Source organism: Esox lucius, chromosome 5 (genome assembly GCF_011004845.1).
Source record: "Esox lucius isolate fEsoLuc1 chromosome 5, fEsoLuc1.pri, whole genome shotgun sequence".
Taxonomy (NCBI): Eukaryota; Metazoa; Chordata; class Actinopteri; order Esociformes; family Esocidae; genus Esox; species Esox lucius.
In genome coordinates, this window is record NC_047573.1 from 18,842,928 (window position 1) to 18,862,659 (window position 19,732).

At 42.7% G+C, this 19,732-nt stretch overlaps 1 protein-coding gene across 3 annotated transcripts; it reads right to left on the reverse strand.

Moving 5' to 3' along the window:
- Nucleotides 1-1,069: 1,069 nt before the first annotated feature.
- LOC105005817 (WD repeat-containing protein 49) lies at nucleotides 1,070-19,385 on the reverse strand. Of its 3 annotated transcripts, XM_034292238.1 has the most exons (20): nucleotides 18,681-19,385; nucleotides 17,265-17,496; nucleotides 17,032-17,178; nucleotides 16,557-16,679; nucleotides 16,298-16,469; nucleotides 16,027-16,073; nucleotides 15,715-15,852; nucleotides 15,286-15,474; nucleotides 14,367-14,558; nucleotides 13,921-14,196; nucleotides 13,648-13,815; nucleotides 12,443-12,592; nucleotides 11,646-11,830; nucleotides 11,268-11,398; nucleotides 10,462-10,607; nucleotides 8,193-8,410; nucleotides 5,591-5,712; nucleotides 3,621-3,718; nucleotides 3,030-3,158; nucleotides 1,104-1,948 (listed from the first exon to the last, which is right to left on the reverse strand). In XM_034292238.1, exons 1-20 carry the CDS (start codon nucleotides 18,749-18,751, stop codon nucleotides 1,826-1,828), a joined length of 3,057 nt encoding a protein of 1,018 aa, XP_034148129.1. In that variant the 5' UTR covers nucleotides 18,752-19,385; the 3' UTR covers nucleotides 1,104-1,825. The 3 variants fall into 3 exon arrangements, with proteins under 3 accessions (XP_034148130.1, XP_034148129.1, XP_034148131.1); XM_034292239.1 differs by lacking the exon at nucleotides 3,030-3,158 and having other exon boundaries at nucleotides 1,070-1,948; XM_034292240.1 differs by lacking the exon at nucleotides 18,681-19,385 and having other exon boundaries at nucleotides 17,360-17,418.
- Between the last annotated feature and the right edge of the window lie 347 nt (nucleotides 19,386-19,732).

Below are 19,732 nucleotides of genomic sequence, written 5' to 3' on the forward strand. Positions count from 1 at the left end.
CGTCCCTCCAAAATGTATGAAAAGAAGAGAAGAAACCTGGTCAGGGAGGCTTCCAAGAGGCCTACAGCAACATTAAAGGAACTGCAGTAATTTCTGGGAAGTACTGGCTGTGTGCTACATGTGACAACAATCTCCCGTATTTTTCATATGAATGGGCTATGGGGCAGGGTGGCAAGATGGAAGACTTTTCTGACAAAGAAAAACATCCAAGACCGGCTGAAGTTTGCAAAAACAAGAAAGCTGAAGAGGAAGTTCACATTTCAGCACGACAATGACCCAAAGCACACATCCAAATCAACAAAAGCATGGCTTCACCAAAAGAAGATTAACGTTTTGGAATGGCCCAGCCAGAGCCCAGACCTGAATCCAATTGAACATCTGTGGGGTGATCTGAAGAGGGCTGTGCACAGGATATGGCCTCGCAATCTGATGGATTTGGAGCGCTTTTGCAAAGAAGAGTGGGCAAATATTGCCACGTCAAGATGTGCCATGCTAATAGACTCCTACCCAAAAAGACTGAGTGCTGTAATAAAATCAAAAGGTGCTTCAACAAAGTATTAGTTTAAGGGTGTGCACACTTTTTTTTTTTTTTTTTTTTTTTCCCCCCTCAAAGACTTGTTTTTCAATTGAATTGTTCATGTTATAGGTCACATTAAAGGTGGAAAATGTTCTGACGTGATTTATCTTTGTCTCATTCTTTTACATCACAAGAACCTGGCATTTTAACAGGGGTGTGTAGACTTTTTATATCCACTGTAACATTTGCACAGCACAATGATCACATTATTATGTTTTCCTTATGACAGTAGGTGAATGCTTTCTTAAAATGGAGAATGATAATTTGGCTGTGGTCGGCTAACTGCCTGGTGATCAGACAGCACAATCTTTAAATCACAATATTTTCTAAACCATTGTAATCTACTGGATTATTTGGATTAATTGCATCCGCGACTGAATTATCTTTTCCAGTTAAATCTGATATCTTAATCTTACCAAACCCTGACAATTATTTTGACTGCAATCTGTAGGTGAATAACCGTTCCAGACTAGATATTCCCACTCTGCCTGGAATCCAATAGGTATACATTCAATTGTCTATTGTGATTTGCAGGCATGTTGTATCCTGGGAATTATGAGTTTCGGGCCTCTTTATTATGTATTGTGATGTCCAATTGTAAATGAATGAATCTCAATGACAACTGTGGCATCCCTACTGCTGTGTTCCTTTTTCTCCTGTTTTCCTTTGTAGAGTTTCAGAGGGCAGAGCTGGGAGGGACATCAGCGTGGGCACACCAGGACCTGAGGAAATGGCCCTGACTCCTCATTCTTCAGGGAGACTTCTCTCCACGCGGACACCTTTCGCTTTGATTTATAGTGTTGGTTTTTCTTTTGTTCCTGAGTTATTTAATATGTTTATTTTGTTTTTTGATATCCTCTTACCTGTCTTGCGGTTTGCAGTTTGTGGCACTACAAATTATCTTAGAATTTAGCTAATGGGGCTTAAAATCCTATATTAGAGCTAATAAATTCTGGTCACTGATGGCCGAAACATTACAGGTTTAGAATTTGTTCATGTATTTCAATCAACCGACCCATTTATGGTTCTTCAGAGACCTTAAAATGTTTCAGCAATGGAATCACTTTTCTTGATTTGTAATTTTACCTTTATTTTTGTCATTGTACATGTATTCTGCTGTATTCTTCAATCACAGGAGGAAGATGTGAAAGAGAAAATGGGAAATATGTGAGAAGGAATAAGAGGGAATAAGTTGAAGGGACAGGAGAAGGCAGAAGAGGAGGCTGGTCTTGTGACTTCCTGTTCCTGCTATAAGCTGTTGATTGACAGCTGTAAGGAGCTAAGCCCAGCTTCACTCACACAACTCAGAGTCTGACGCTGCATCTGGGGGCTCATGGGTAAATCCTTAGGAAGGAACACGTCCTGGCAGTCCTGGGAGAAGGAGGGCGAAAAGGAGAGCGGAGTAAAGGAGGGTAAAGGAGGTGAATAGTAATGTGGGGACAAGAGGGAATGGGAAGACACTAAAGAAAGAGTCTGAGGTTCGAAGTTCAGGTTGAGAATACATTTCTCATGCAGGCTGATGACTGATGTTCCAAGAACGAATCACTTCTGACAGTCTTTGTTGGAATAATTCCACCAAGGCCTGAGACTCTTTTCAAATATCCCTCTTTCTTTATCTTGCTCTTTCCAGTCCACCCTCTCTCCATCCCTCACCATCACTGAATCGGCAGGCCAAAATCCCTGACTTCAGGCAGGGCATGGCAACAAATACTCAACAAACACAGACAGCCAGAGACAGAGAGAGAGAGTTAAAGGGAGTAAGATAGGGAGAGAGGGAGAAAGAGAGAGTAAAAGAGAGAGGGAGACAGTCAGAGAGAATAAGAGAGAGAAAGAGAGAGAGAGTGAGAGAAATGGGTGAGAGAGAGAGTAAGCGAGATTGAGAGAGATGGGATGAGTAAGAGATAGTAAGAGAGAATGGGTGAGAGAAAGTAAGACAGAAGGGGAAATAGAGAGCCAGGGTAAGAGAGAAGAAACTGCGTACACACACCGTCGCTATGTAACAGTGCGGAAAATATGCTTTCCCCTCCAGAAGTCCTCTCCAAAATAGAACAGCAACCTCCTCCTCCACTCCTTCCTTCAGTGTTCCTCCACATCCATCATGCTTTCTTGGACTACATCAATTCTGACCATGAAATGTAACAGCCACACTGTCTTTGCCTCAAGCAGGACTCAGGATCTTTCCCTGTGATGGAGGTTTTGGGAGCCACATGTCTAAAGGATATAGAATTTGTTCTATTGGTCATTGGCCTTTTTCCAATCCTATTTCTGGCAATCCCAGATTTCAAAGACAAAGTTCCTTAGTTACCAAGTGTGTGGAAACCTTAATCCAGTACAGTACGGTACAGGCATCAACAGTACATTAGTCAGGTGTGTTCATTTTGAGGCGGAACAAAAACCTGCACAGCCTGTAACTCTGAGGCACCATGGGACGACCCTTTCGACCCAGACTCACCTGCACGGCCAGGGCCTGAAAAGGCATGCACACACGCCCGATGGGGAAAATCCTATTGACATCAATGTCTCCAAACGCCTGCCTTCTCCCTCTTCTCAATGCCATCTTCCTCTGGACACTCCCATACAGCTGAGGAGGGGATGGCAGAGATGGGAACGTGGGAGGACTGGACCTGCCTTTGTCCAACCAACTATGTGTCCACACATGCTGAGAAACCAAACTGAATAATCCATCTTACCATGGAGGTCTGGTGCTTATAAAATCACAGTAATTGTCCAAATGTTGGTACAAAAACAAGCTATCTAAAATGCTCCGGCATTGTTCGTGTTTTTCGGGAAAACGTAACACTAATTGAATAAAAACACTGTTCAGACTCGTCCTATGCAAGCACATTTCTATCAGCGACACGGTGGCGCTACAATAAGCAATCATTTTGAATATTATATTATATTATGCTCATGGATAAGGTGTTCAATGATTAACACTAGGCTGAATGAATGTGGCTGACAGCGAAACGCAGTGTCTATGTATTCTACGTGTATGTGCATAAGGGAGAGTACTGAAAGGTGTCTGGGCTGAAGTCAGCCTTACTTTAGAGTGCTGAGTCTGCCCCGGAGCAAGACTCTCCTGTGGGCCGACAGGTTCTGTCTGGTTCTCCGGTGATGGGGCTTCCTCTGCCTCTACAGGACCTACAGAGAGAAAACTCATTTGTGTGTGTGTTTGCGTCGGTGTGGCTGAAAGGAAACGCACAGCAAATTGCTTATTTTGGCAGGGACAAGTATACAGGCAATCTGGGAGAGGATAATGTAGGAAATGTCCTAAACACACACACACACCTCAGTCCTGCACTTGATGTCTAGCAACTTGGTCCTGGGGAACATTTGCCAAACGTACTAAATTCCTGCTCCAATTCCGCTGTTCCAGAATTTCAGGAATGTCATGATACCATGCTTCATAAGTCAGTTTAATTGAGGGTGATTGAATTATGGTGTCAGGTGTTTTTGTGTCTGGCCGTTCTCTGTCTGGCTTCACAGTAACCTGTCTCTTTTGTCAACACGACCATGTCACAACTTGCTCCTGTTACCGTCCCACTGTTGCTATACATATTTGGGACGCTGCATAAAATGTAAATGTTGAAAATAGTACAAAGACAACATATCATACATTAAAATTGATACATTTTATGGTTTCTTGAAAAATATATGCCCACTTTTCAAAAGTTGGGACAGGGGCAACAAAAGACTGGAAAATGTGTTTAATGCTAAAAAACTAAACCTGGTGGTATATCACAAAACTAATAAGGTTACTTGGCAACAGGTCAGTAACATGATTGGGTATAAAAAGAACATCACAGAGAGGATGAGTCTTTCAGAAATAAAGATAGGGAGGGGTTCACCACACTGTAAAAGCCTGCGCAGGCAAATAGTGCAGTCATTTAAGAATAACATTTCTCAGGGTAAAATTGCAAAGAGTTTGGGGATCTCATCATCTATGGTACATAATATCATTAAAAGTTTCAGAGAATCTAGAGAAATCTCTATATGCAAGGCCGAAAACCAATATTGGATGGTCGTGATCTTGTAGTGGACATCACTGCATGAGTTCAGGAACACGTCCGAAAACTACTGTCTATGAACAGAGTATCTCGCTGCATCCACAAATGCAAGTTAAAACTTTATCCTGCAAAGAAGAAACCATATATAAACAAGATCCAGAACCACTGCTGCCTTCTCTGAGCCCAAGCTCGTTTGGATTGACAGAGGCCAAGTGCAAAAATGTGAAAGTATTTTTGGGAATCATGGATGCTGCATCCTCCGAATTAAAGAGGAGAGGGACCCTCAGGCTTGTAATCATCCGAGTTTAAAAGCCAGCATCTGTGATGGTATGAGGATGCTTTTGTGCACATGGCATGGGTGACTTGCACATCTGTGAAGGCACCATTAATGCTGAACAATGTATACAGGTTTTGGAGCAACATATGCTGATATCCAGACAATGTCGTTTTCAGGGAAGCCCTTGCTTATTTCAGCAAGACAACGCCAAATCACATTCTGCGTGTATTACAACAGCATCGCTCAAAAGAGTGCTAAACTGGCCTGTTTGCAGTCCAGACCTGTCTCCCATTGAAAATATTTGGCATATTATGAAATGAAAAATACAACAAAGGAGACCTGTTGAGCAGCTGAAATCCAGTATCAAGCAAGAATGGGAAAACATTTCACTTTCAAAACCACAGCAACTGGTCTCCTCAGTTCCCAAACGCTTACTGAGTGCTGTTAAAAGGAGATGCAACACAGTGGTAAATATGCCCTTGTCTAAGCCACTTTTTTGAAAGGTGTTGCTGGCATAAAATTCAAAATGAGCATGTCTTTTTCTAAAAACAATAGAATTTCAACATTTTATATTTTGTCTTTGTACTATTTCCAATTAAATACAGGGATAAATAATTTGCACATCATTGCATTCTTTTTGTATTTGCCTTTTACTCAGCATCTCAACTTCTTTGGAAACGGGGTTGTACAATGCATGTGTATGTGTACCTATTTAAAGTTAATCGTTACCTTCAAAATGACATTCCTCTGGTGAACCCCGGCTGACAAGGTCAGATGTTCGAACTCTTTCACTCTCACTCCTTTCCTCCCTTCCTTCCTTTTCCTCCGCCATCATGTCGTTCTGTTGGTCGCTGTTTGGAAAACTGAGCTGTTGAAATGTTTCTCAAAACCTCTACTGAAAATCCTACATCTTACCTTTACATATCATTGATATAAATCACTTATAACAGAGACATTGTCAAAAACATTTGAATTATGTTTTTTTTCTCTTTCCGAACCTATAATTTTAAGGAAAGCTTAATTGGTGAGTAAACATCAAATGACATGTTTTCGTATCCTACACGGTCTCTGCTGGTTTGTCCCACAGTGACCTCATAACCACGCCAACCAGCACCACACACACTGTCACACTCATCAGGTCTTTTCCCAGAGCTGGTAGTCATCATGCCACAACAACAAACACTGGCTATGGGTTACTCTTGCCACACAAAACACACATAAATACACACACCCATACACACACACAAAATCTCTTCCACACTGACAAACTCTCCAAACCCTTCAAGCTGAATCAAACCCAATCTGGAACTCTGTCGTGGCCAAAATGATTGGCACCCTTGCACTTCATTCAAACAAAGCACCAGTTCTTCTAGAAAATTGGGGATGTGTAAAAATATTTTGGTATCCACATATGTATTTAATTCGTTTGCAAAACTGAATAAATAACAATTCAAAAATGATTGGCGCCTTCTGTGAATTCAGGGAATTCATTTTTAAGTGTCTGCAGTATGGACATCACTCACTCAACTCAGTTTGATTGAAGAGAAAAGACTCATTCTCTGGATTAGTGTCACGGTGTGCATCCAATGAGAATGGAGAGTGGAAAGATGTTTAAGGCCCAAGCCTCAGTAGCCATCCCCCCCGCAGGACATGCCCACAGCAGAACCTGATGGGAGGCTGCAGAAAAAGGTTTTTGGAATGTTGGAGAATGCAGCTGTAACGTTGCAGGACAAAGGTGCAGGGAGAACTGAAGAGTTTTAATAAAACTGAACAGAGCAACGTCACAAAGGAACGGGAATGACAGACAAGATACAATAGGGATGAGAAACCGTAAGTAGGGACGGTGCTCTGGGACACCGGCGATCGGATCTCAGTGGCACGGCGGGCCTGCTGGGCCAGAATGGGACAGCTCCTCGATCAGCTGCCACATACAATAGATTCAAGCTGACCTTCAGACAAACTGTACGACAGTTTCAACTCGCACCATCTGTGGCCAACTGGTTGTGTGGCAGGAGACCCAGAAGGACCCCACTGCTGAGAGACATAAGGACGCCTGACTCCAATTCGTCAGAACACACTTGAACATTCCACAATGTCCAGTGGAGCTTTTGGTAAAGCACACCATCTCGGTGTAGCAGAAAACAAAATGAAGCCTTGTGTACAGTTAAACACAGAGAAGGTTGAGTGATATTTCTTTGCTGCCTCTGGCACTGGGTGCCTCAAATGTGAGAATGGCATCATGAAATCAGGATAATCCAAAGACATTTTTGAGCACAATGTCAAACCCATTGTCAGAAAGCTGGGTCACCATGAAAGGTCATGGATCTTCCAGCTGGACATTGACCCCAAACATACTTCAAAAAGCACTCACTGAAAACTAGCAGTTGGAAATACTCTTGAAATCTGGGAGAACTGGAGCAATTCGCACAAGAGTACAATAATACAAACTGCCAGTACAGAGGTTCAGATAGCTCATCTATGGCTATACTGTAGACAGTTTTTAACTGCAGTTGTATTAGCCAGAGGTCAAATATTGGGTTGGTATCAATCATTTTGTCACCACCATTTCGATTTATTTTCTGATTTATAAGGCTATATGTATAAATATTTTAAAACAAAGTTCCAGTAATATAAACAGTGAAGTAAAGAATTGTACAAATTAAATACTTATTATTAGACAACGTAAGTTATTTGAAGATATTGCGAGGGTGCCAATTCTTTTGGCCGCATTTGGTAACTCAGCTGTGTTTACAGTGAACTATCAACAGAAGTCAACCATTGTGGTTGTTGTTGAAACCAGATCATCTTTCTCATTGTTTCCCATGACATTTTATACACCCGCCCACGCACTGACGCTCACATTCACACTCACGATCACAAACACATTGGGCCGTTTTCAAGGACACAGACTAAGCCTAGTCTAGGACTAAACAATCAATGAAAATTAATGGAGTATTCCATTGTCCATTGATGTTTAGTCCTAGACTAAGCTTAATCCGGGTCCTTGAAAACGGCCCATTGTGTGTTCCTTTGACAGTTCCTAGCCATTATTGCTGCTTTGTCGCATCTCCAGCATTCTAACTTCTTCACTCATTTGATGTTATTCTCTCACTTTGCTCAATGACACCTCAGTCTTATACTCTCCAGCCAGTAGTAACACACCCGGACTGCTTTGTTCTTCAGTAGTTTGTAATATATGATGGAAGCCATTTTTGGGTTTACTTAAAAAACATTACAAAACCTTGCAAAGGATCAAAGGTACGATACATGAGGGTCAAGTCCATCATTCATTTTATACAGTAGAGCACCTAAAATCCCTTCACTCCTGCACCTGTAGATGTGGTACGACGATGGGTCACCGAGTTTCCAATGTGGTTCTTGTCCAAAGGTGCCCACAAGCCCTCCCTCTCCTGTCCACAGCTTGATGGTCCCATCCACAGAGCCAGAGACGAAGAAAAGCATCTCTGTGTACACCTGTACCTCCACGCTCACTACTGCCCCCTCGTGGGCCCCCCAGGAGTGCAGGAGAGGAGGGCGGCTGGAGTGGGGCTGGAGAGGGGAAAGGCAGGTACACACACCGATAAGACGATAAAGTACAGTGTAGAACACTAAAAACACAGGGTGTTAAAGTTGTGTTCTAAATTTGCACATACTGCTATTTTTATGAAATACTAAATATTAAGGGACACTTCTAAATTCCATTGTGTGCTAACTCAAATAGCCTGGTTGACGTGAACAGGACAGTGGACCTATTATACTGTTTTGGTTGACAGACAATAACTAAAATGAATACCAAAAGAACACTATTTTCACTGTCACAAGATCGAAAGCCCCCACAAAGCTAGGGCAGGTCTTGTTCAGTAGATGGGTCAGTCTGGGAGTAGTGAAAATCCACTTAAAATTCAAGACACCCAAACCTATATGACTGAGATGTCAGACATATTAAGCCTGTTTGAATACTCCCGGCTAAGCTCTTTGTCAGCAACATTATTACATTTATGAACCACATACTGTAGTTGTGCTTCATGACATTAGTTGTTGAACTGTGGTTCATTCATTAGTGTAAATGCTGGGTTTGTTACAAATTATAGAATTGTACCAGCGATTGACCTCACTGCCTCTTTTATAGAGTACTCACAGAACATTTTATGTCTTTCTCTGTACACCTAGACCATTTCAAAATGTACTCTTTGCAATATGGCAAGTAAAAAAATAAATATATATTTTCTGGAGGAGATCTGAAAGTCATCAGCATATCTCTGTAGTGGGTTTGGCAATTGAACATGAGCTAGTGTACACAGGCAATATCATTTCAACCACATTTCTAGGATGAAGTAGCATCACTCCATGGGCAATCTGTTTATACCCACTATAAAAATGTATATCTTGTTCTAACAAATTTCGGGGTAGAAAGTGGTTACCGAAAATCAAGTTACTAAAACATTGTTGTGTTGAAAAAAAAGAAAATTAGGGTCCTTACTTAAAGAATTTTCTTCCCTCACAAATTTCTTTTGAAGTGTAAGCAGTGCTTGTTTATATTTTTTTGTATTAGACTATTTGTCATTCCAACACACCATAGCAGGCCTTGTTGAGCATGAACAGTGGTAACTCATATAGCAGTAACTGGAGGTGGGTAGGGCAGTATTCATCGCAGAATGTTACATGACCTCCCTGTGGTACAAATGACTTTTTTGGTGTCATGAATGTGCTGTTTTTTAAAGTCAATTTTCCAGACAGTTTTAATGTATTTTCAATCCACCTCATAGCACAACAGGTTGCTTAAAACTACTTCAGAAATATAGTTATTCCTAAAATATGCATACAACATTGTATTAGTTGTAGTCTCAAAACAAATAAAATACATGATTATCCTACTACTACACAAAGCTACCTTGGTTGCACTGAGGGAAATTGAGTAGCGCGTTATTTATTTGAAACATTTACTAGTAATGGATTACTAAAATTAAATAACTAACACATTACATTACTCGTTACCGTTAAAAGTAATCCAACTACTTTTTAATGTGGTACCCCAATGCTGAACAGTGCTAAAAAAAACTTTGATTATGAGAAATCCCAGTGGCATACAGGTGAAATGAAGCAACATGAATGAGGTGAAATGAAGCAAAAATGAATTGGGCTGTTACGTGATGCCCATTATAATGGACACAGGGTCTGAAGGGTCTGTCATTTCACTTCAGCTAATTGTTGGAAATGTTTGATGTCCATTACTTTTTCATCAGTCCGGCAGTTCATTTTTGAAGTGTGCAAACCCTGAGAAGTATTTATATTCCAGCACTTATCATTACAGAATGTAAAAAAGTACAAAAGAGCATCTCTAAAGTTTTAAATCACATTGTGTGTTTGTTAGGGTCATGCTTCAAGTTCCACGTTAAAAGTTACTGAATAGAAATGCTTACTTGCTTAAAGTCATCCGTTGCATTTTTTAGGATGAAAACATGATCATGCACGCCCTGTCGGTTTATTAAGCCTTTTGTTGGGTAGACAAAATGCCTCTACGAGCCATGGTAACATGAAAGCTAGCAGGCATTTGACACACAGACACAGACACACACACACACACACACACACACACGTACCTCGTGTGGAATGCTGAGTAAGTATTGAGAGATATCCCAGACCTGAATACTGCCTGCAGTGTCTGCTGTGACCAGAATGCTGTTCTCCAGGTCTGAACTCAGTCCCAACACACACTGTTCCTCTCTACAAGGAGCATAGAACTGGCCTGACACAGAAATACAGAAAGATACAGAGATAGTGACACCGACAGAGGGAGAGAGATACAGACATAGAGCGACCGACAGAGGGAGAGAGATGCAGACATAGAGCGACCGACAGAGGGAGAGAGATGCAGACATAGAGCGACCGACAGAGGGAGAGAGATACAGTCATAGAGCGACCGACAGAGGGAGAGAGATACAGACATAGAGCGACCGACAGAGGGAGAGAGATACAGACATAGAGCGACCGACAGAGGGAGAGAGTTGCAGACATAGAGCGACCGACAGAGGGAGAGAGATACAGACATAGAGCGACCGACAGAGGGAGAGAGATGCAGACATAGAGCGACCGACAGAGGGAGAGAGATACAGACATAGAGCGACCGACAGAGAGAGAGAGAGAGAGAGTTTAAATTAAGTATTGTTTTTGGGTTAGTGAATGTAATTTATAGGAAGTAGTTTTTTCAATGCTACAACATTTCCTGTTCTCAATTTGGCAGCAAATCAAACATGTGAGTCTCTGTGTGTTCAGATTACCCTAAGGGTGTGTGTGTCCAGATTACCATGAGTGTGTTTGTGTCCAGATTACCATGAAGGTGTGTGTCCAGATTACCCAGAGGGTGTGTGTCCCCAGATTACCCAGAGGGTGTGTGTGTCCAGATTACCCTGAGGGTGTGTGTCCCCGGTGATGCTCCACCAATAGATCCCTCCTGCCTCTGAGGAGAGAAGAAGAGGTGTGTGTCGGACTCCAACCCTCCGCTGCAGGAAATACAAAACATCCACAGGGGCCACTGCCCTGGAAACACACACACACAAAATTGAATAAAAATGCAAGCATGGTACATAATCTCATACACACACACACACATATACCCACACACACACACATAGACACACACACGCACACACACATAAACACACACACACACACACATCCATACACACACACACACACACACACACACACACACACACATAACATACACACACGTACATACACACATACACACACATACACCCACACACACCCCGATCAGACTTACAGTGAGCATGTGTCCCTCTGCAAATGGACTAGGGGTCTCTGCGTGTCCAGGGTCCAGACGATGACCTCTCCATCGTGGCTGCCCGTAGCAACGATACCCAGGGCAGGGCAGTGGTCAATTGCCAGGATGTCAGCTCTGTGTTGCTGACCTGACTTCCAAGACATGTCCGCCCTCACAAACACATCCTATTCAAACCCCAGACAAGACGTCATACTGAACAAGTTCACTGTGGTCAGTCAATCAGCAGTTTAAAAAAGTAGCATGCATATTAAGAGGAATTTGGGCCAGCATTCATTATAATGTGGAAACAGACCATGTTTTCTTCTGAATATCTGTGGCTTCATATCTACCCATATGATCACCTGTGGGGCATATGTTCAGTTCCAAATTGTAGTGATTGATATTGGGCATATAACAAGATCCCGAGGCCTTACTTTGCGTCATTCACTGATATCGTTTACAAATGTTCAAAACCTCACCAGGTTCTGCTGACGTCTTACTGTAAGAAACCACTGGATTTCTCCTATATATACAGTCCATAAAATATATATATATATATATCAATTCATGAAAGGTCCCTTGTAATGAAGGCGTGTGTCTGAGTGAAACCACATGGAGCAGACATGGTCTGATGGTAATGAAAGGTAACACTCTGTGTAACTCTTGGTTGTGGAGGTGTGCTGGACTCTTCCACCTGAGCCTGCAGGCCTTGTGTTGATCCTGGCTGGTGCACAAACCGCGCTCCAGTGAAAAATAAAACGTGTACGTGTGTCTGTCTCTGCCCTATGAGTTCTTACCTTATCCCCCGTGATGTCGTACTGAGCAACCTTCCGGCTCCACCCGACAACCAGGAGCTTGTTGTCATGGAGACAGGTAATCCCTGTGATCTCTGAATTGCTGACAGGCTCAAGCTTGTGTAGGTTGTGGCCATTTAGTAAGTTCCACACCTTTGGACAGAACCAACATATCCCTGTAGTAGACTACATATGTGTCAATCATACGTTGTTTCAACCTAGTAAAGGAGGGGTCGGACACATACTAGAAGATTTTGCCCTGGTTTTCTTATTTACTTGAAATAGTTATCAGGCGTCAGTAAAATGACTGGATAGGTGACAGACTCCACTGCAAATGTTCCAGTAACATTGCACTGTAACAATGGAAAGGAAAGATAATATATAAAAAATATGTACACATTTATGCTAATCCTTAAGACTTAGAAGGCATAGAAGATCCCAGACAGTTCCTCACTGAATGTATACAGATACAGGGTCAGGTCCAGGAGGTGGCCTGGTGCCCACCCCAAAAACTCTGTGATCTGATAGGCTATTACTCAAGTAGATCAACCCAATAGTGCTGGCCCATTGGCCATTGTGCAACTAAGTAAGAGCTGATCTGATACCAGTATTATACCTTTCTCAAGTAGCATTCGGAACAGTTAATCCGATTCCGTTACAGCCACCTTCTAGACATGCAGTGCGTGCCTGGATGTTCGATAGTGACTTAGCTCTAAGCACAGCTATTGCTGTCATTATACGTTTTCAATTTGATCTTAAGGCACTTTATCTGGAAGTATCCAATGAGATTATGCAATCTTTCCAGTACAAACTGCTTTGGAATTTGTAGGTAAAGGAATGATAACTAACCTTTTCCCATTTTTGTTGTTTCATCTCACCTTTCAAAAGTTTTAACACTAACTAGTGCATTCCGGGAATAGACCTGTTTGAATACTTTAATCCAGAGGTTATCAAATCTCTCCTGGGGACCCCTATTCCATTAGATGTATTAAGCTGAATTGTTTAATGTGTTGAATCATGACAATTCTAATGAAAAAAATATATTAGGTTTTAAAATCTTATGCCCCCCCCTAAACAGGGTCTGTGCCCCACCTTGGCCACCACAGTCAAAATAATCTAGACACGCCCCTGTACAGATATATGGATAACATATATTTATTACAATGTGAAAGTCCTTATCATAATTGTGCGAGCCGCGTCTGTGGTACCTTGATGGTTCCGTTGCGTGCGCCAGTGACCAGTCGTCTGTGGGAGGAGCCTATCAGTGTCATGCAGGTGATTGGCTCCTCCCCGTGAGCACTGCTGATCTTCAGACACAGAGTTCCAGTCTCCACGTCCCACACTGATACAGAGGAGTCGTCAAAACCACCCGTGACCTACACCCACGAATTAACAAACACTCCCAGTCATGAACACACACACGCACCGACGCAATCTCATAGGGCATACGGGACGTGTTTACAGCGTGAGATTGTGCAGACCTGTTTCAGAGTGGGGTTGTAGAGGACACATGAGACGGGGCCGGCAGGCCACTGTATCCTCCTTCCTTCTCCTCCCCCCACCTCCAGCTCTAGCCTGGCCAGGTAGTCTCTACAGGACACCAGGATATGCGGCGGAGTCTGGGACGGGAAGGGTGGGGCAACCAACAGGAAGGGGAAGTTGCCATGCACTGGGGTTCGCCCTGGGTGCAAACAGGCGAACTGCAGATGGACTGTCCTCAGACAGCTATGGGAGGAGATGTCCCACACTCTCAGCTCCTGACCAGATACACACGCCAATAAACAACCGGTTAAAAACGGGTAAACAAACACCTCTTCAAAAAAAGTGGAAGGTAAACACACCTACAGACCAAAAAGGACAGGAGGGGGTTGTTGTAATGGTTGTCTTCAAAGCCTCTAGTCAACCTACCGGCAGATTATTTACTTACAGCATCTTTAGAGTAGCTGAAGACCTGTCTCAGTGGTTGGTAGATGACCACATCCAGTACGGTGGTGCTGTGACCAGACAGGACAGCGACTGGCCAAGCTGTTATGAAGCGGTTCCACAGTTTAACCGCAGGGTCCAGACCACCAGTCACCAACAGGTTGAGAGACCTGCTGAAGTCAAAACACGTCACACCCTGAGGTAGAGGATTGAGAAAATAGAGGAAGACAGAAAGATTGGAAAGAAAGACAGAGAAAATGGGGTTAGAATGTAAGGGTCACCTAATAAAATGGCTAAATGTTATTAAAAAAAATTCCTGTTAATTTATAAAAGGGTGTTGGTGAGGACAGCTTTATTATTTAGATGACCAAGTCTAGGCAGTTTAATGGAGTACAGAATTTGCCCTTCAGAAACCATAAAGACCAATGGAAAACATCCCCACCCACATTAATGCTCATTGTGGCAGGTCACATTAGACATTGGCTCCACGGTAAAGGGCCATTTCCTTCTCTCTGTCTGGCTCATTGTATTGTTAATATGCTGGGAGCCACAGTGAGCATCAGTTCATTTCCACAGTCCAAATGATCCTGCATCAGACCAGTTCATCATTCCGTGGTGAGACGTATGATCTGATGATGTAAGTCATGTTTCTCTCTGAGTGATATTGTGTAATTGGCTATCCTGAGAGCGTGTGATTGAGTCAGAGCTGACATTTCATTCTGGCCTCGGTCAAAGTCACCCAGACCTCCTGTGTCAATCAAACCCAACCTTGACCTCAGTCCAAATCAACTTAAGAACAGATCTGTTGTACTGCAGCTCCAGCCACCGACTGAATTCTTCTATCATCCCACTTCAAGCTTACACCATAGAGTAGCAACATATTACATATTTACAGCAACGCTTATGCTTTCTAAAATGATTACCTTATTGATCTTCCAAACAATGGGTGTTCTCCGAGGTGACGTGCTCATTATGACCACTGAGGAGGCATCACTTCCTGATGACGTCATGATGAAGTCAGTGTGGGCTTCATACAAGATCCTGTTGATTGGTTCCTGGTGAACCGCGGGGATGTGTTGGTAGGAGACTAGGCGGCTGTGGTCACCAATATCCTGTTATAATATTATTTCAGTTCACCAATATGTACACTGTATGTGGTCACCAATCGTGGTCTGGCAGAGTGATGTAGCAACCTCAGGAGAAAAAAAAACTTAACAGCAACGAACGCTAACCACAGTATAAAGACAAGTAACTCCCTTGGACTTGCTTAAAAGTACTTATATGGTCATTACAATGAGGAGCTGGGTTTTATTCTAGCTCGGCAGAGATTAAATGGAGACGATGAGGCACACCTTCATGTAGATCCTCTGTGGGCCATTGTCATCACTGAAAGGGCACTCAAACAACACTGTATGTGGTTTCAGAAATCGCAGCAAATGGACCCCCCCCCTCTCATCACCACACAGCAGGAGAGAGCACTGCCCTGGAGACTGGAAGGGAAGACAAAAACACCACTCAGAGGAAGTAAATTAAATATTTGAATATAACGGAATATAACGGTATAACGAATGTGTATATTTTTTTTAGAACATGCATAATGGGCCATGAAAAGAGGAGTAGCTGACAGTTTGGAATGGATCAACTGGGAGAATTGGGACGTGTACCTCAGGGTCATGCCAGGAGCTTAGAGTGGTTGGAACATTGGTGAACCCTGAATAAACAAGAAACATAAAGAGAATTTAGAAATCTAACATTTATTCACTACTAGAGACAGAGCTGAAGAGCACTGGGACAGATTTGAAACCTTACGACAGCACTACATGTACACCAGAAGACAGCTTCTTAAACCACTGGACCATCCTAGGACACAAACCTTTTTTGGAAGAAAAGCATCATTTTCACATTAAAACATTTGGCTAAAAGTCAACTAGATACCATACAAGTGGACGTCCTCAAAGCAACAGGCCGTTGACACATCAACAAAGTGGAGGTCCCTGCTGCTGGTTGCTACGACAACCTTGTGGATGTTGGGCAGGTAGACAGCATCGGTGGCCCAGCCCTTGAACTTCCTTCTGTTAACACCTTCTTCTGCCGGATCTCCAGAAAGCTAGGGAGAGAGATTCAATTTGGCGTGTCTCTGTGTGACTGTGTGTCTGTGAGTTTGTTTTTATGTGTGGCTTATCAGCTCACTCACCTCAAGAGTCTTGTGGATGTGTAGTTGACTGTCCCACACTGTGAGCAGCCCCACCTTACTGACGCTGATATAGCGGAGGGGAGGAGGATGAGGAACAGCCACTACACGGATAGTGGGCTCCTGCTGCGAAGGGGAAAAGACAAATGAATGTCAAGATAGGTACAAGAGTGTACACACCATGTACCTATTACAATGTTATAACACACCATGTACCTTCTACAATGTTATAACACACCATATACCTATTACAAAGTTATAACACACCATGTACCTTCTACAAAGTTATAACACACCATGTACCTTCTACAAAGTTATAACACACCATATACCTATTACAAAGTTACAACACACCATGTACTTACTACAAAGTTATAACACACCACGTACCTATTACATATTTATAACACACTACTCACTTTTACATCGGTGTTGCACAAAATGTATGTAATGACTAGCCAGGTGTCCCCTCCCTCACCTTGTTGTATGAGCAGTGTCTGATGAGCGGCTCAGTGTCCAGTAGAGCATCTCTAAGCCTGGACGAATGTTCTCTTTCTCTGCACTGTTGCAGCAGGTAGTTAGACAGCTCCTCCCACTCCACATAGCCATCACACGATATGTCAATCTATCATGAATGAGAACAGGCCGTCATTATCTTAAAGGGAAACAAACAGCTCAAATGTACATAGCAAAGGGAGAGAGTTACGGTACTTCATTGAAGACCCTCTCCATCCATCCACGATGGCTCTCCGGACCAATCACATCACACAGAGCCTTCTGGAAGTCTTCCAGACTCATTCCTCTACCTCCTTGTTTACGAGCAGCTCTCCAACTTCGCCGGGACCCCCGGTCTGAGAATGTGTGATGGGTAAATTTGTCCTTCAGCAACCGGAGGTGTTCTAGTTTCAGTTCTTCCAGAAGACAGGCATTGTGTCCAGACTCACTATAGATTGGAGTAGAATAGCAGTTTACAGTCCCTATGCAGACACTCACAAAACAGTCACAGATCACAAACTGTATATTAGTTAGATACAGACATATACTAATGTACCAGCCATCCTTGACACTGCTTTGTATGACAGGCTTACAGAACGTGAACACGTAGCACCTCCCTGTGGCAGCACTGAAACAGCACACTTTGTGACACATTCCAAAGACTACAGACCGAGGAAGGGCGACACCACAGTCAGAGCCCCTCCCTCTCTTTTGTGGTCTGTGCAGGGCCATTCTGCTTTGTTCATTGCCTCGACTCACCCCACCTGCAGCACCCTCACCCACCATGAACAGAAAACAAAGTTGCTAGTGTGACGTTTCGCTCTGGGGCATCTCTTTGCTCTGGGGAAATGAACAGACTAGAGTTGCCCTGCCCTGATCTGAAAGCAATGTGGTACTGGCTTAAGGAATGTCTCTGCAATGGTAACTGGATTAAGATAACTAAGCCCTTGTTTGATGTGGTATGCCTGTTTGAATTTAATGTTTGATATTTTAAAAAAAATGTAATGTGCCGTTGGAACTCACAGCTGTCCTTATATTATATGGATATAAGGAGTTCTTGAAGAGAGGCAGTGCGGAACACTGCTGGTCATATGGGTATAACCCCTGTCTTGTGTGTGGTCAACCTTGTAGAGAACCAGCCATGTGTGGCTCTGTTGCCATGGGAAACCACACAACAATCAAGTCTCAACACTTTCCTTTCTGACTGGTTCATCCAGTCATGCATGAGTGCTCCTTTCAGATAATAGATCTAGCAATCAACCCCTGACAGGGTAATCATTGATACGCAGTCAATGAGACAATGAGACTGTTTTTACTCCAAAGGTCTTTAGAAGATGTCAATTTGCTCTACTCAGATAGAAATTGTTATACTATTCAGAGATGTATTCTTTTTTTTTTTTTTACGTTTTGATATCTTGATTGTATGATGGATTAAAATCACTACATTAATGAGGAAAAGCACAAACTTAAACATAAACACAATGCTAAATGTATTAAACATGCATATAGACTTGACTTCAAAGACATCAGCGCAGACCAAACATATAAAAAGATAGACAAGGAGACTAACACAATAAAATGTTATGTGAATTCTCCTTTATATTGTTCTTAATTAAAACATACAAAACTCACCAAGAGCTGCTGCTGGGAGTTTCTTTCTCATACACCTCCCATGGACCAGTGTTGGCTCCTACAGTACACATTCCTGCACACCTGAACCTTTCTGCTCTCAGTTTTTTTCAAATAGGCGAAGCGCTTCTAAACAGAGACATTTCACTCCTTCTGAATCAAGCCCTAGAAACAACCTCAGTCATATATTTCAATATCTCCTCCAAATGACCTCAGAGGGGCTCCTCATCACCTTGGGCCCAATCCTTTGTCAGTGTGTCAGGGTGAAGGATGCTGAAACACAGACTGACCTCGTCACAACCCAATATAAGACCTCTCTCTTCCCTCTTTGTCTCTCTCCCCCTCCGTCTTTCGAGACAAACCCAATATTATCTCAAACAAAGCTGCTTCTTCTCAGGCAGGGGTGGAATGCCCTGGTCTGTCAATGCGTCAACCATCACAGGAGTTCAGCCGCGAGGAAAGAAAGTTGGATGACCATGGAGATGAGACCATCCACCATCTGCACAGGCACCGGGGTGTCAAGATAAGTCATCCTACCATCATGGATTATATGGGAAAGGACAGTAACTTCTTAGTTTGCAACCAATACACCACACTGTCCATATGTAAGTCAATATCAACAACACAAAAGTTATCCCAAATGGTGATGTACAGGATCCTGAAGTCTTGTTGAAAGAGGGCTGGTGTTTACGTGTCTGGATGTCTGTGTGAAAGTGTAGGCTAATTCAAATGGAGGGACAGGACTAACTCTGGCTAATGATAGACCAGGTCACTGAGCCACTAAACTAGGCAATGGAGGAGAACCCATTCAGGTCCTAGGGCATTTTGTCATTAACTACCTCACTGTGAAAAGGCTTAAATATCTGAACAACTTTGACCTGAACAACTTTGGTTAACAGTGTAAACGACGGTTTCATTATTCTGATACAAACCTGATTCCAAAGAAGTTGGGACACTGTACAAATTGTGTAAAAAAGGAATGGAATAATTTACAAATCTCATAAACTTATATTTAATTCACAATAGAATATAGATAACATATCGAATGTTGAAAG

What these genes read in the sequence shown, in the direction of transcription:
- LOC105005817 (XM_034292238.1), bottom strand. Translation starts at nt 18,751, where the DNA reads ATGTGTACTGTAGGAGCCAACACTGGTCCATGGGAGGTGTATGAGAAA. An exon ending in ACGACATCACGGGGGATAAG is followed by an intron (nt 11,831 to 12,442) that starts GTAAGAACTCAT and finishes GGGTTTGAATAG; the next exon opens with GATGTGTTTGTGAGGGCGGA. An exon ending in TTCAGGCCCTGGCCGTGCAG is followed by an intron (nt 1,949 to 3,029) that starts GTGAGTCTGGGT and finishes TCCTTCTCCCAG; the next exon opens with GACTGCCAGGACGTGTTCCT.